This window comes from Sturnira hondurensis, unplaced genomic scaffold (assembly GCF_014824575.4).
Source record: "Sturnira hondurensis isolate 20B ecotype Veracruz unplaced genomic scaffold, ASM1482457v3 Scaffold0006496, whole genome shotgun sequence".
Taxonomy (NCBI): Eukaryota; Metazoa; Chordata; class Mammalia; order Chiroptera; family Phyllostomidae; genus Sturnira; species Sturnira hondurensis.
In genome coordinates, this window is record NW_028079127.1 from 23,820,848 (window position 1) to 23,837,886 (window position 17,039).

At 45.5% G+C, this 17,039-nt stretch overlaps 1 protein-coding gene across 1 annotated transcript in view; it reads right to left on the minus strand.

The window, feature by feature from the left end:
• The window catches only part of MARCO (macrophage receptor with collagenous structure), a 31,977-nt gene extending 15,234 nt beyond the window's left edge, over positions 1 to 16,743 (minus strand). Inside the window, exons 1-7 of the mRNA XM_037049897.1 lie at positions 16,589 to 16,743; positions 9,355 to 9,456; positions 8,317 to 8,538; positions 6,959 to 6,994; positions 2,477 to 2,521; positions 1,254 to 1,298; positions 846 to 953 (exon numbers count right to left, since the gene is read on the minus strand). Of these exons, the coding sequence (XP_036905792.1) occupies positions 846 to 953; positions 1,254 to 1,298; positions 2,477 to 2,521; positions 6,959 to 6,994; positions 8,317 to 8,538; positions 9,355 to 9,456; positions 16,589 to 16,622 (592 nt within the window). The 5' untranslated portion in view covers positions 16,623 to 16,743. The remainder of the gene's footprint in view (positions 1 to 845; positions 954 to 1,253; positions 1,299 to 2,476; positions 2,522 to 6,958; positions 6,995 to 8,316; positions 8,539 to 9,354; positions 9,457 to 16,588) is intronic.
• Positions 16,744 to 17,039: the final 296 nt, after the last annotated feature.

Below are 17,039 nucleotides of genomic sequence, written 5' to 3' on the forward strand. Positions count from 1 at the left end.
ATATGGAAGAGTTTGAAAATATAACCTCTAACCTTTATAATTGCCCTCCATGGTGTGCACAATTTAATTATTTTAATTTAATTACCATTTTTTTCTGAAATGAGGAAATCAAATCTCAGCAGGCAAAGTCATGTGCCTAGTCACGCTGGTGGACAGGTTCAGAGCAGAGATGGCAACCAACCTGGATAGATCTGCAGCCCTCATTCCCCTGCTGCATCCCAGATACACCCTGAGAGGCCCACAAAGAAGCCAAGTGACAAAGAGCATGACATGCCTAGTCATGAGGGCCAGAGCCCCTAGGGCAGTGCTTCTCAGAGGTGTCTCCTAGACCTCCAGGGTCAGAATCATCCAGGGCCTCTGAAACAGACTGTTGGGTCTAACCTGCATTTTGAACAAGCACCCAAAGTAGTTCTAACCCATGACCCTTACTTAGCTTGAGAAGTACTGCACCTGCCATCAAGGAGGGGGGCTGTCTGAAGTCCTCCCTCTAGAATCAGCCCCTTGCCTTCACTGCCATGCAGGCTTCCCTCCTTCCCCCTGCCCACCTCAGGTCCCTACTCTGGTGTCTCACTTTCTTTTCCTGCTACTTACTAGCCCAGCCTATCTCACCAGTTGCCACCATTATGCTTGGTGTGACATTGTCGCCTCTCTCACATTGCTCTTAGCTTTCACATTCCTTTCTTTTGCTCACCTGGATGGAAGGTACCACATCTACAATCCAGGGATGCTGGTAGGCCAAGGATTGCCCTGTCCTCTGTGGGCACTGAACAGACATGGTTGCACAGAGTGGGAACCCAGCCCGCCAGGCCTCCCGGTGAACACCAACACTTCAACAAGGCCCTTACCTGGGAAGCCCTGGTCTCCTTTGTCTCCCTTAGCACCAGCTTCCCCTTTCTTGCCAATGAGACCCCCATCGCCTTTGCTGCCTTTCTCTCCCTGAGGTCCTGGGTTGCCTGTGAAGGGAATGGTCAGTGAGGTGGGCTCCCAGCATCCTCCTGGGCATGGGCTTGCTACATGATAGGCAGGAGAAATTCTGGGGAGAAAAGTAAGGAGTCTCTGGAAAAGTCTAGGGGTGTGTTAGCTCATCTCTTAGGTAATCTTAAGGTGGTACAGTAAGACTCAAGAGGACTGTAGGAGGCGTTAATGCTCTTGGGCTGGAGAGGAGCTGAGGGGAAGAAATGCTGGGGACATCTGATCGACTCAGTGCCCGGGCCAGTGCATCACTGATCCCAAGCAGAAGAAGCACACGTTACCTGTGTCTCCTTGCTCCCCTGGAGCACCCTTCGGTCCTTGGAGGCCTGTATGGGAGGGAATGGTGGGAAAAAGAGCTCAGTCACTCTGCGGTCTCAGTTCCTCAATCAGTAGCAGCTTCCCTGCTAAAGCACCCTGCAGAGATCTCATTCTCACTCTGTCTCTTTCTCTCCCCACACACATACACACACAGAGGCACATGAGCATGCGTGTGTGAGCACACGGGTGTACAGGTGTCTGGGTGGTCCCTCGCTACATTATAAATTCTCCCCTTATTGTTTACTTGTCCATCTCCATCGCTGAAAACCTCCCTGGAAAAACCCCTGCTAGAGGCTTAAAATGAGACTCGTTGGGATCTCTTCTGTTAAATTCCTCCCCAAAACTAGCTCCTCAAAAAAAAGATTTTTATTTGCTAACAAGTTTCCCCTCCATAACTGGCAATGTTTTCTTTCTACCTCAGTGCCCCGGAGGCCTAGTGACTCTTGGTTTGTTTACTTGCCCTTCCTCGTGAGTACTCTCTTCCAGCTCTTTTTCTAGTAACGTCACTGTCTTAACATCTGTACATCTCAGTGGCCTGAGCACTTCCAGGGACCTGGAGGTTGGAGAGTCTAAGTGGAGAGTGGACTGGACTATAAGGGTCATGAGCTCTGACATTTCAGTCTCCCTCCTTGCCAGGGTGGGTGCAGTCAAGCCCCCCAAATTCTCTGCTCCAGCCATGCTGTGGCCATTTGTGAGGCAGCTGGGTGGGTTTAAGCTACATCCTAATACATAGTCACAGTCATGGACTGTTCATCATGCTAATCCCCCTGTGACCCTCTGAAGCACACTATCCCTGTTTTACACATAAGAAAAATGAGGTTCAGAAAGGTGAGAGGGTGTTCCCAAGGTCACAGAGTCGGTCCATGGTGGAGGCAGATATGTTGGATTCTAGAGTCTCTGCTGCACCAGTGAGCTTGACTCTCCCCAGTGATGCTCACAGGCTTGGATTCCTGATCCCTGAGAGGAGACTGGAGCATCCAACCCGCTCCAGCCCCATCTAGGTACTTTCCCCACAATGCAGGGTGTCTCTCAGCATTCCCAGCTCATCTAGGGTGTCACGCTGAGCCAGCCTCCCTCACACAGAGACCCCGCGGAGTGTTTAGAGTGGGTCTGTGTCTGTAACCCAAGGCAGCCTCTCTGAAAAAGCCTGCTGGGGGTGCCAGCACACACACTGGCCCCCACTTACCTGCCTCTCCTTTGGTTCCTGGTGGGCCTCGGAGTCCCGGAGGGCCTGGAAAGGAAAAGGAATTCATAATGCAGCCAGGACAAGGAGGAGGAAGAGGATTACGGTGCAAGTAGATAAGTGGGGAGCATCAGCGGCTCCATTGTTCCCTTCCACCTCCTGATCCTTCTTCTCAGCCAAGAATGTCAAGACCCTTTTGACCTAGAAGACATGAGGAAGAGGAGCAGAAACACCAATAAGCCATCCAAACAGGTGTGTTGACAATGCCACTCAGTGTCATTGTTCATTCAACAAACTGTAGTGACAGTTTGTCACTAGCACTCAGGACCAGCCAAACTGTGTGGAAGGAAGAAGAAAAAAAAACAAGACAGAGCTTCTTTCTGCAAGAAGTTCATGGCCTAGCAGGCAAGACACAATTGTATAGATGACATCTCCTGACAGGGACTAAGACAGACCTGGGTCCCAATAGTAGCAGAGTGACCTTGTGCAAGTCACTTCCCCGTTTTGAGCCTCACCTTTCTTGTCAGTACAGTGGTGTTGACATACTGCTTACACAGGGCTGTTCTGAGGTTATCACATGGAAACCGTGTGGAAACATACAGCGCTCTGGACAAATGGCGCCCATGACTGTTGCCCTTTCTATGTGGTTCTCTCTCTTTGTAAGGGCCTCTCTGTTTTGCAGACTCAAGTCTCAATGACTCAGATGGGCAGGACAGGGCTCCTTGTCCCGTCTCAGTCCATTCTGGCTGCTGTAACAATATGCCACAGACTGGGTGGCTTACAAACAACAGAAATTCATTTCTCTAGAACTAGAGTGCTCTGTGGGGCCTCTTTTACAATGGCTCTAATCTCATTCATAAAGGCTTTATTCTCAAGACCTAATCACCTTGCATAGGCCCTACCTCCTAATGCCACCACCTTAGGCATTAGAGTTTTGATACATGAATTCAGGACACAGACATTCAGAACATAGCACATCTCCACATCACCACAGAGAAGAATGACTTTTTGAGCGCTTTGGGCATTGCCTAAGGTGACATATTTGGAGAGAGGTCAGCAGACTCTGAGTGTCCCAACAGCAAAGCCTGTACACATGCCAGGGCACCATGGTGGGGAAGCTTCTAGAGTCATCCATTGGTATCCACAGGGGATTGGTTCAAGGACCCCCATGGACACTAAAATCCACAGATGCTCAAGTCCCTTGTATAAAATGGCACAGTATTTGCATATAACCTACATTCATCCTTTCATATATTTTAAATAATCTCTAGAGTACTTATAATACCTAATATAATGTAAATGCTACATAAATAGTTGTACTGCATTGTTTAGGGATCTACATTTTGGAATTTTTATTCAAATATTTTCATTCTTTGATTGGTTGAATCTGCAAATACAGAACCACAGATGTGGAGGCCTGAGTGTATTTCAGAGTAGAATTGCAGTGCAGCGTATGGAACCCGTGATGTTATGAGATCTATTTTATGTATACAAGACTGAGGTCCAGAGAGAAAGAAGTAGAACTGGGGACTGTAATACCTCACTTTAGCACAGGGTCTCAGGCAAGAGACCAGTGAGGACCAGTTCAGGATTTGAGAGCTGGCTCCCCTTTTGTGACCTGAGTGAGGGCCTTCCCTCGGCCTAGCATCACTCTCCTCTGCACGTGGGAATAGCAGCACCCTCCTCACGGGATCCCCAGGGGACTTGATGAGGTTGTGGGATGTGGTAGAAGTCCAGTAAAAGAGGGTTTCTATACTTACTACCAAAAGGAGGAGGCGAGAACCCCAGAGACCCCAGGACACAGAAAACACCTCATCAGAGCTGTTCCTCATCCTAGTAGACCAAGGCAGGAGGCTCCTGCCCTTGGCACTTCAGAAGTGCCCCAGAATCTTGTGCCTCTCAGGTGGCTCCCTTTCACCACAGGCTCTACAGACTGTCCCAGGTTCACTGTGGAGTCAAACTCATCTCTTGCAATCTTACCTGGCTCAGCTTGAGCAAGTCAACATACCTCTGACCCTCACTTTCCTCATCTGTGAAAGAGGGATCATAGCAACAGCCACTCAGCATTGGTGTGAAGTCATCAAAAGAACAGATAAAATGTACCTTCAGTTAACTAGCGGGGCTGGCCTCACCCCTGGGTTTGCCTAGTCCCTGTGACTCCCCAGGCCCACCGCCCACCTACATTTCCCCTGCTCTTGCACTCTGGACTCTCAGCGTTCCTTTATTCACCAAACTCCCTTCCCACCTAAGAGCCTTACACTTGGGATTCTTGCTCTCTGGGACCCATGCTTCGTTGTAACTTTCCCCCACCCTCAGGTCTCATCTAAAAGGTGGCTCTGGAGCCTTCCTTGGCACCTGTGGAGGTCAGGTCCCATCTATGTTCTTTTAACCCAGGGAATCGTCCACCTTTCAGAGCAGTAGCTAGGGCTGCTACCAAATTATGCTCCAAGTTGATCTCCCGCCTAAACAGGAAGGCCCCTGGGGGCAGGTGTCCTGTGTGACTTCTAATGAATGGATTCACTGCCTGGTCAATGCCTCCTCCTTAAGAGGCTTTCAATAAATATTTGTTGGGAAGAAAGAAAAAAGTTTGGGGCATACAAAAGATGGGAACTGAAGCACAGATGGGCTCCACACTACACTTCCCCAAAACTTGACTTAGGTGTAATGGTACCCTCTTCCACCTTCCCCAACAGTGTTTTAGGAACCCTGGGCCATCGTGCACCTTCACAAGCAGGCGTCCTCAGGGTGAAAACACCAGCTTCCGAGCTCTGCACCCTGCTGCCCTCTCTGGCCAACCTATTGATCTCTGTGAGACTTTATAGCAAAATGTCCCTTTGCGGAGCCCTGACCAGTCAAAGCAGGATGGAGGATGGGAGAGAGTCTATAGCCTCCTGGGGAAGCCAAGGTGGTGGGGAACCTGGGAGGCAAGCAGGTCCTGAGGCAGATCTTCTGCAGACCAGGCTGCTGACATTAGTAATTCCTGCCTCCAGTTTCTGGCTCTAGGAGAGAAAGAGAAAGACAGATAGAAGAAGCTGTCAGAGACTGAGAACCACAGACAGATAGCGTCTGAAGGTTATAAATGTATATACATCCATGTGCTCATAGAGAGATAGAGAGGAACCAGAGGGAGCCTGTTCCCACCCTGATGTGGGAGAAGGTGGACTCCGTGCCTGGTCCTGGGCCACTGTGCCTGGGGCAGGTGATAGAGCAGATATTAAAGGTCAGGCTAAAAACTCACTGAGTTGAGAAAGAGTTTAAGCATTGATTCTGTCCACTAAAGTGATTGAGGTTTTGAAACAGCGTCTCCTTAGAGTGCAGGGGCCAACATTCATCAGGCTGGGGGCTCTCCAAGTATCAGCTCATTTAATCTTCCCAAGAAAAACAAAAATGAAGCAAATAATAATAATCATAGTAACAACAACATTATTGAGCACTCACAGTGAACTGGGCACTGGACTAAGCACTTTTCCATTTATCATTTTATCTTGACACCAGTGCTGGAGGTCCTATCATTGCCCCTATCTTATAGGGAAGAACACAAAGCTCAGAAGTGGGAACCAACTTGTTCAAGGCCACCTGGCTCCTGAAAGGCAGAGCTAGAGTTTGTGTCCCAGTCTGACAGTCATCCAAGCCTAGATTCCTGGCACTCGCAAGGTTTCTCAATGCCCCACTGGTCAGTAGTGTGATCTGGGCCATTCTTGAAAAATTATGAGACCAAAGAGTTCTGCTCCAAGAAGCTAATGGACTACAGTAGAGTGCCAGTGAAGTGTGTGCATGTATGTGCAACAAAATGTGTGTCTCGAGGTAGAAAGAAAAGGAGACTAAGCCACAGGCTTTGTCCTCAGAGGGCACTTGTTATTGACAGGTATTTTTTCACATCAGCTCACTTGAATCATACAGCAACTCTGTGATGGAAGGATAATTACCTCCATTATTTTCTAAACAGGTGAACAGCCAAGGCTCCAGGAAAATTAAGTAACTGGCCCAAAGTCACACAACTAGTGAGTGGCAGACCCACGACTAGACCCAGGTCAGTCTGACTTCACAGGCTGTCCCTCCCCACATCATTACCTCGGCCACTGCCAGCTGGGTGCGAGTGTGGAGTGTCAGGTAACAGGAACCTGGAAAGAGCACTTGCGGGAAACAAAGGAAGTGACCTGTGCTGGCAGCTGGGATCCTGGGAGGAGAGTCCAGCTGAGGAGATGCACTGGGGCTCATCTTAGAAGTGGCTAGATTTGGGGGGTGAGTTGAGGTAGGAGCCACTTCCCATCTCAGGCAAGGAGCAGTTTAAAGGCTCAGATAATGGGTGTGCAAATGTGGTCAGGGGATCAAGAGAAGAATCCAGGTGAAGACCAGGGAGTTTAGGGGGGACCCATGGAAGGTAAGTTGGGGTCAAGTGTGGAGCACCTGAAAGGCACAGGCCAAGGGGCCCATGGGTGAAGGTTGTGGGGAGAGCAGCATGGGTCAGAGTGGAAATGAACCCACCTGGAGTGCCTCGTTCGCCTTTGATCCGGAAGAGGTCTGCAAGGAAAGGAGAGTGGGTTGCAGGCTGGGCTGTGGTGGCACCACCCAGAGCTCCCAGCTTGGTGTTGAGTATTAGCACCTCCCATGTGGGCAGCAGAGGGAGATTGTAGTGGGGTGGAAGAGCTGGGGGGACCCGAGGGGCACTGAACAACAGAAGCCAAGCACCTGGACATTTTCCAAGAATGAGTCCTTAGAGAGGGCCAGGTATTTCCTTGTAACTAGTGCTCTACACCTGAGAGCTCTACACCTGTAGATCTCTGGGAGTCCCAGAAGTGTGGGGCCCTGGAGGCCCCCCACTCTGTCAGAGACTGTGGGGACAAACCAGCTGGGAAAATGCCTCAGGTTAGAGGAAGGGCCCTCATGCTGTTCAGCACTAGCTCCTCCTTCACCTCTCAATTGAAAGAGTAACACTTCCTGTGTCCAGCACCTGAGCCTGGACTCTGCCCATCTGCCACACTGTCCTCTATGCTCACATCCCAACTTGGTTCTCATCTGTGCTCACTGGGGAGGCAGTAGCATTTCATGGCATCTGTGTACAGCACTTGCTTCTGTGGGGACAGGCCCCTGGCCATAGGCTCACTCTCCTAAGCCCCAGCTCACCCCAGACAGGGGGGTTCAGAGCAAGGATCCCAGGCTCCATGCAATGGTGTAAACCCTGCAATAGCCAGGTCACACCTAGGAGCTGGTTTTGCTTAAATTAGCCTTTTCCTTTCTAGGCCAGCCTGAGAGAGTGGTGGGTATAAGTCCTGGAGGGGACAGAGGGAAGGAGGATTGTTTTAGGATCCCTTTTTTTCTATCTGCAGCCCTACCATCTAAGCCACTATTTTTCCCCTTAGGTCCAGCTGATCTTTCCCCTCCACAGTTCCCACATCACCTGGCCTACCAGCAATGGGCCAGTATTAGCTGTCTGTATGGGTGGGGCCCTGGGAATTACCACAGGTTATGGGTCTTACCCAACTTCCCAAGTATTCTGGATTGGACTGAAGGCTCTGTGAGTCAGACTTGGCCTTGAGCTAGTTGCTCCAGTCCCTGGTTCTTAGGTTACACTCTGTTTGGACAAGGCCTTTGGTTCTTATGTTCCCAGCCCCACTTTCTGATAGCCCTGTCTGCAACCCATGGAACCTGTAACTTTGTGTCTACCCCACATGGCTCTCATTCCATGTCTTGGATTCCGAGTTTTCATGCCAAGCCAGGATTTTGGAAGACCCCCTTGCCAGGGAAGGAGTTTCAGGCCCAAAGACTCTCTTGCTGTGAACAAGCAGCTTCTACTTCCTTGTCCTCCTCCAAGGAGTCCCAATTGGGAGAGGAGAGGGCCAAACCTGGGTTCCGAGTGAAGTTGTCCACCTGCTGCAGCAGGTACTCCTGTTTGGTGTGGACCTGGCTGAGCTGCACCCGCAGGACTTGCAGGCTCAGTGCATCTGCAGCCCCGTGAGGGGTGTGTTCTGACCAGCGTAAGGCGAACAATGAGCTGTCCTCGTCGGCCCCTGTTCCATTGCCAAGGTGAATCTTGAGGGCCCTGAGCTGCTCCTGCAGATTCAGAACTGGACACCCCATCCCACCCCACGGCATTCTTTCAGAACCTCCTTAAAGCCTGAGGCATTTGAGCACATTTCTGGCATTTTTGTGTCATAGATGTCATACCTCCTCTAGGCCCTGAATGCATAAACAAATTTCATATACTGTGAAGACCTAGCATGAGCACAGAGCTTTTTCTCTATCTTGCACATGTGTGCTCCACACTGAGGCATGACACTAAATGTTCACAGAACGTCCCCTTGTGTACCCATGGAATCACAGTCAACCTTTAATCTTCATGAAGTGAAGACCCTTGTGCATATTCTGGACATGAATGTATAACAACTAATGTGCTGGTCTGACTTATTCATGTCACCTTAATATGCATGTGACATGTATTTGACAGCTGGGCGCGCGATGTTCTTGAGTAAATTCAGTGTCTGCTGATAGAATTGCTTTATGACCTTAAGATTTGGAGTGGAAACACTTTGAAAAGTAAAGTCATGTTGAAATGAGCACTGATAAAACCCCTTCCAATTCAGAGGCTGTAAATCCTTGATGTAAGAAGCTGATGGCACACCTGTGTGAAATCATTGCATCTTTCACTGCTTTGGACTCACACAGGCTCACATGGGTTCTCTCTCTCACACACACACAGATACACAGATACACACACACGACACAGCCCACACTTCTCTCTTCTTGCTTCCCTCTGTCTGCCTCCATCCATGAACTAAGGGACTGAGAGTTCTCTCCCAGCAGGTGGCAGCAGCAGCCCCAGGGCTCTCCACTCAGCTGCAGCTCTGTGTTAGTCACTCCCAGAGGGACCAAGGCTGCTTCACCTTTTATCACCAGCAACCCAGTGCCAGCAGAGAGCAGAATCAGGTAGATGACCACCGTGACCATGAAGCACTTCAGCCCATTTCTCTTTTGAGGCTTTGGACCTGAAACACAACCAAGAGGAAGGTGGCTGCTGCCAAGGGTGGAGCACAGGTGCCCCAACTTGGGCTGGAGTCCCCTGTGTACGTGCAGAGGGCTCCCTGTGAAGTTGTGTGGAGAAGACACCAAAGGCCCACTCCCCCAAATCTCCCCCCAATCCTCCTGCTTGCCACAGCACAAGAAGTGCCACTGTGGGCCATTCATTTGTGTGGCCAGGCAAACAAACCCCTGTGCCACATTTCACAGCTGGAGGAGGGCGGTCCTTCAAACAGGTGTCACTGTCAGAGCCCCAGCCCAGGGCCTGGCCACAGGGTGCTCTGGGTAGGTGTTTGCCAGGTGAATTATTAGCACATTGATGTGTTTGTTTCAAAACTCTGAAAAGAGGATGATTGTTGCCATTTTATACACAAAGAGCAAAGTTTGGAGAAGTTGAGACACCTTTTAGGTTATAAGATGCAGATTTAGAATTCAAGTCCAGGCCTTCGATTTCTTTCCTAATTTCTTCGTCTAAAGAGACTTTGAAATTATAACAGTAAAAAATCCTTAATATAATTAGACAATATTGACAGTATAACAAGAGTTAATGATTTTCTCTCAACCCCCCCTTAGGTTCTAATTGAGGCGGTGAGCTTTGTCAGCATTCTGAGGGGTGGCCCTTGCTTCTGCCCACCTTGCTCTCAGAAACTTGATACCCATATACTTTTACATACACTTGTTTTTTCTTTTAATTTTACATAAATGATAGCATACTTCATATAATACAGCATGTTGCTTTTTACAATGAGTGATTTTCTATGGACAGTCCTTTAGTTTTCTTTGTAAATAAAGATTTAACAATTCTTTTTAACAGCTGCATAACAGTCCTTAAAAACAAAAGCTACAATTCATGAAAATATTTCCCTATTAATGAGCTGTTTCCTGTCTGGGGCATTACAAAAGAAGGGGCAGTGGTTCCAACCTCAGTCTTTTCTCCAGGCCAGCTGTCTCCCTGTTTAAAGGCACCCAAAGGCAGGAACCCACCACTCATGTTACTGAGCACCTACCCTGCTCCAGCAATCGACAGCATCATCTCTAATGTCTGCAACAATCCTGTGAGGTAGGTGTAATCATCCCATCCTACAAAGGGCAGACCTGGGGTTCTGAAAAGGTGACACAGTAGGCCCCTGACCCTAGATACATCTGACTCCCAGGCCTGCACTCACCTCACTAGCCTACACTGAGTCCTGCCTCTGAGAAAATGAAGTTGATATGAGCCCCAGGGCAGATGTGAGGGGAAAAGACATTAGTATGGAGCAACCTAGGGGACAGAGGGAGTGTTGTGAGCATTGGTTTCTTTAGAGTTAGGTGAGGGTGGGTTTTCAGTTGACTATTACAATAGCAATGTATGAGCTTGGGTCTTTTCCATCACCTGTGGGGCCTATGTTATGCTGGTTACATACTTTCCAGATATCTGAAGACCAGGGGTACTGTTCAAGCATCACCGAAGCGTGGTGGTCGTGGTTCTGGCAGTGCCAAGAAAAGTGGGGGTTTTTTGTTGGGTAGAGTTTTAGTTAGTGGCACTTGGTTATGCTCAAAATAGCACAGAGCATCCCCCCTCTGTATCTCCCTACAGAGGCCCACACAACTGCCTGAGCTCAATCGACAGTGGTCAATTCCTGGAACAAAACCTGGCCAAGTCACTCCCCTGCCTCAGCCTCGCAGGGCTGCTCACTTCTCTCAGTACAAACAGCTCCCACCTGGTACGGGAAGCCCTCCTGCCAAGTGGTTCTCCTGGGGCCACACTTCCTATAACCTAGATTGCAAGTGGGGTCCCCGGTGGGGGGTGTGTGAAAGGCAACTGATGGGTGTATCTCTCTCCGATGTTTCTCTTTCTCTCCTTCTCTCTACCTTCCCCTCTCTCTAAAAATAAATAAATAAAATCTATTTTTCAAAGCATCTACACAATAGCTAACACTAATATGACACTTAATGGTGCAACATAATAGTTTTCTCCTAGGATTGGGAAGAAGGCAAGGATGTTTGTTCTCACGCTCATATTCAGTCACATTTCTATATACTACTGGCACAGTGGAATTAAAAATTGAAACACAATGGCATTTACAATCACTCCAAATAAAATAAAATATTTAGATATAATTTAACAAAGTGTATGTAGTATCTATATGCTGAATTTTATAAAATCTTGATTTAAAAAAATAAAATCAAAGATCTAAATAAATGTAGAAACATGCCATATTCGTGGATTGCAAGACTGAACAAGGTAAAGATGTCAGTTCTCCTTAAATTTATCTATAAATTCTTATGGAATTCCAGCAAAGTTTTCTGTAGTTATAGGTAAGTTTATACTAATATTTAATGGAAAGGCAAAGCCATATAATAGGTAAAATAATCTTGAAAATGAAAACTAAAATGTGAAGTGTGATATTAAGGCTTATCATAAATTTACAGTAATCAAGATAATGTGGTAGTGGTGGAGGATAAACATACAGATCAGTGGAATAGATTAAAGAACACTGCCCTGACCCATGTGGCTCAGTTGCTTGGGATCTCGTCTTTCAAAATGAAAGGTCACCAGTTTGATTCCTTGTCAGGGCACATGCCTGCATTGCAGGTTCAGTCCTTGGCATGTTTAATTGATGTTTCTCTCCCTATCTTTCTCCCTCCCTTCCTCTCCTCTCTCTAAAAAGAAAGAAAGTCTTTTTTAAAAGAATGAAGAACACAGAAATAGACCTACGTAGATATACCCACTTGATTTTTGACGGGGCAAAATAATTTAATGGAAGAAGGAAAGTCTTTTCAACAAAAAGTGTTGGAGCAATTGGACATCCATAGGCAAAACAAACAAACAAACCTTGGCCTAGACTTTACATCTTATAAAAAAATCAGCTCAAAGTAAACCATAGACTTAATTTTTAAATGTAAAGCTATAAAACTTTTAGACTTAAACATAGGACCCAGGGCTAGATGAAGAGTTCTTTGACTTGATACTAAAAGCACAATCCAAAAAAAAAAAAAACCTGACAAGTTGGACCTCAATAGAATTCAATAAATTTGCTTTGCAAAAGACTCTGTTTAAATGAATGAAGAAGACTAATTACATACTGAGAGAAACTATTTACAAACCACATATTCAGCAAAGGACTTGTATTTTGAATATATAAAAAACTTCCAAAAGTAAACAATAATAAAAAAACAATCCAATTAAACCTTGCCAAAAGACAGAAACATTTCACCAAAGAGAATATACAAATGGAAAAATAAGCACATGAAAAGATATTTAACATCATTAGCCATTAGGAAAATGCAAATTAAAATTACAATGAGTTATCACTATTATACACCTATCAGAATGCCTCAAATAAAAGTAGTAATAATTCCAATTGCTGGCAGGGATGCAAAGAAACTGGACTAGCTGTACATTGCTAGTGAAAGTGTAAAATGGTCCATCCATGCTGGGAAATAGATCAGCTGCTTGTTGAAAAACCAAGCATACACTTACAATCCAGCAATTACACTTTTGGGCACTTATCCCAGAGAAATAAAAACTTGTACTCATGAAAAACTTACAATAAATAATCATAGAAGCTTTATTTGTAATACTTCAAACTGGAAACAACCTAAATGTCTTTCAATGGGTAAACTCTTAAACTGTGGTACATTCATGTGATGAAATACTCATTAATGAAAAGAACCAGCTATTGATACACACAACACCTTGGATGGATCTCAAGAGAATTATGCTGTGTGGAAAAATAGACAATCCTTAAAAAGTTACATACTGTGTGGTTCCATTTATGTAACATTCTTTAAATAAGAAAATTACAGAAAGAGAAAACTGATCACTGGTTGTCGCGGGACAGTGATTACTGGCAGGGGAGTGGGGAGGATGTATGGCTACAAAGGAGTAGCATAAGAGAGATTTTTGTGGTGACTGAACACACATTCTGTGTTTTGATGTAGGTGGTCGTTACACAAATACACACATATGATTACGTTGTAGAGAACTATATTCACACACACAAATTAATGCATGGAAAACTAATGAAATCTAAATAAGCTCTGTGGGTTGTACAATACCGGTCTCCTGGTTGTGACATTGTGCCACAGCTATACAAAACATCGTTGCTGGAGGGTCCTGGGGCTGGGTTGTGAGACTTCCCTTTACATTGTTTTGCAACTTTCTGCAATATAATTTACAATATAATTATTGTAAATTATATAATTATAAATTATTATAATTTCTACAATAAAATTTACAATATAATTATTTCTAAATAAAAAGTAATTTTTAAGAAAACTCGAGGTTAAGACCAGATGTTGAAAATATGCTGAGAAATATTGACATAACAAAGGAAAAAGTCAGAACAATGACATGAACCAATAGTAGCCACATCAGCAAGTCTGACCCTGAATGGACTCCAAGGTTAAGGTGTTGGGCAATTTTTTAAATTATCTTTAGAGCAGAAAGAAGAGATATTAAGCCCACAGCTAGGAGCTGATGATTAGTGTTAATTTAAACAAACAACAACAACAAAAACCATAAGTTCTCTATGTATATTTTTGGGGGTCTTCTCTGCCAAGAAGAAATGTTCTTCAAAGATTAGGAGAAGATAGATGAAGATAAATATAAACCAGGGACTAGGGTGGAGTGGGGTGGAAGGCATGATACTTGCAACTTGTAGATAAATAAGTCCTGGAGACCTAATACACAATGCAACAATTACAAGCAACAAAACTGTATTATAAACATCAAACTTGCTAAGAGACTAGAATTTAATTGCTCTCAACACTAGAAGAACTGGTAACTATGTGATGTTCTAAACACGTTAGCTAGTGCTACTATGACACTCCTACTGCAGCGTATATGTATCACATTGATATATTGTACTCCTTAAACTTACAATTTGACATATGTCAAATATAACTCAATAAAAAAATAAAAATAGATAAATAAATGAAGTTCTTCAGACTAGAATCAGTGGGAAGAAGCATCAAGAAGAAAGATGTGGAGGCTGAAAGTGTGGGGGCTTAGGGTGAGAGGTCCCACAGATGGCAGTGCCAAGGCCCGCCAGAGCTTGCAGGTGTGGGGGCAGAACTCTTGGGGCTTTGTGGGACCTTCAGGGCTCAAGCCTCTACAGAAAACTGAACTAAGCTTTGCAGAGATAAATCAATAAAGGAAGATGCCTGGGGTCATTTAATGCCGAGACAAGTACTTTCATGCATCTCAGTGAGACCTGAGGGGGTCACTACGTTACAAAGCCTCATAGGGATGATTGTCCATAATGGCAGTCATCTAGAAAATTCCATTTGGTCCATGATCTTTATACAAGAAGACAAGAAATTGTAAATGCATTTAGGAAAATATTCCTTCCATCTAAAGTGGAGTAATTTTGTTTCTTGGTTAGATATTTAGTCAGTGGCATCTGCAACCCATGTCGGAAATCTGGAGCCCACCCTTGACCCTTGCATCTCCCTCACTTGCCGAGTCTTGCCGGGTCCCACCATTACAGTCCCACTGACCTGACTTCTAATATTTCCCCAGACCACCTTCCCTTTTCTTCTTTACAATCACTGCTTCTTATCATCTCTTGTGAGCTCACTCCTCTCTGTTCTCAGCATAACTCTTTCCAGCTTGTCCTCATCTGGTAGTGAGTAATCTTAAATGCAAACCAATGCCTCTCAGCCCAGCTTCAATCCCTTCAAAGCTCCCTATTGCCCTTGGGATAAAGTTCCTATTAATTGTCCCTAGTCTCAATCCCCACTTAGATTTCCCCACCCAATTTTTGTCCAAAAACATCAAGCTATTTACATTTCTCTGAATAGCCCTCATAAATATATCTTAAACATATGGTTTCTTAGCCCACCTCAGGCACCATATACCTACTTTCTGATGAACCCCTCTTGCCCATTCAAATGTAGAAAAGGTCTCAGTTCTGGCCTCCGGGACCCCACACCAGACTCATCTCTAATGTCCTGTACAAATATCACCTATAACCGATCATGGATTATATAGAAATAGGTTATGGGTGGGCTTGCCCTGCCACCCCCCTGCCACCATCAACAGGACTATGGGCTCCCTGAGGCCAGAGGCTGTGTTTATTCCTGTCTGTTTTCTCAGTGCTGAGTGCAGTGCCCAGGAGGTAGTGCATGCTGAATATGTTTGATCAACTGACTTTGTCTGAACATTGAAGCATCTTAAAAATCATATATCCAGAAATGCTGCATTCCCCCAAGGTGCTGAAGAACCAACAATTACGAAAGGCATTCACATGCATGCCTTTTCTGTTACCACAGTATAAATTCCTAAAGGCAACACACCAGACTCTTCATCTTTGTACTCCCATAAATTCCAATCGGCCATCTGCACAAACAGGCGCTGGATGAGAGGGGCACTGAGGCCAGCGGAGAGAAATGCAGTAGTTCCTGAACAAACATCCTCCAGAAAAGACTGGGAGTAGGAAAGGCCGATCAACTTGGAAAACGTTTCACGGAGGATATTCTAGAATGGGAGGTCAGAGCTCCTCTCTGGAAAGCACTTACTGGTGGGTTTAAATGCTACAAATTCTAGAAGATTTAAACAATGCATCACCTGGGTAACACTGAGCAAAAATAGAGACAACAGAGTTGACTGAATTTTTAAAATCTGAGTTTGACCTAAACAAAATAATCATGAAGAGATGGGCATAGCCAACAGGAAATAGAGATAGCTCCTTCTCGTCAACACATCAATTATAATGGAAGTCATCTTACAGAATTTCAGAGGAATTGCATTAAATAAATACAAGGCATGTGGCTCCAGTTTTGTGGAACTTTTTCACTACTTTTAGTTTGCACCGCCATTTCATCACACAACCTATTTGTCAGAACAAGACCCTAATAAAAAAAGGAGGGACATGGAATAAGAATTGGCCTTAATCTAACGGAAAATATTTCAATACAAATGAAAGAAATTGTGAAGCTTAAAAAACACTCACTATCCTAAAAACACAGCATCTATTATTAGCATTACACAAATTCTAGATTGAAGCATTCAACTATGGTGCCAACCTAGACTTTCTATTGACATCTCTAGTCTTCTATCACCAACAGAAAGACTACATCACCTGGCACTGTCATTACTGAGGAGTAGTACTTTACCACTGAGTTCAAAGGACTCCATTGTAGAAAACATGGTTTGGTCCAGAGCAGTTCTTTCTCCCGTGTTAGTTAAGAACTCTTCCTCCTTGAGAATTTCTGTATGTTTCGACACTAAGCTTTATAGATGGTCAAAGTCCTGGAGCCAGCAGAAATGCTTCCCACATGAGGAACCAGTTGGGAAAAGATTGTTCCCATTTAACTACTGTAGCTAGTTGTAGACCTCGCAGCACTTCCTTTTGGCTCTGATTTCTGAATTTGCAAAATGTTTCCTGCCATTTCTCAAAAACGGGCTATTCACATGTACAGAGCTCCTGCTTAACGCAGCTGCTTGGTGAGGGCGGGTCTAGACGGCTTTCTGCGCAGAGTTTTTGAAACCACCCCTTGTTCCCAGGCTCCTGAGAGCAGAGAGGTGGAGGACCCAGGAACACTGTTTCTCTACCTCCCCTCCCCC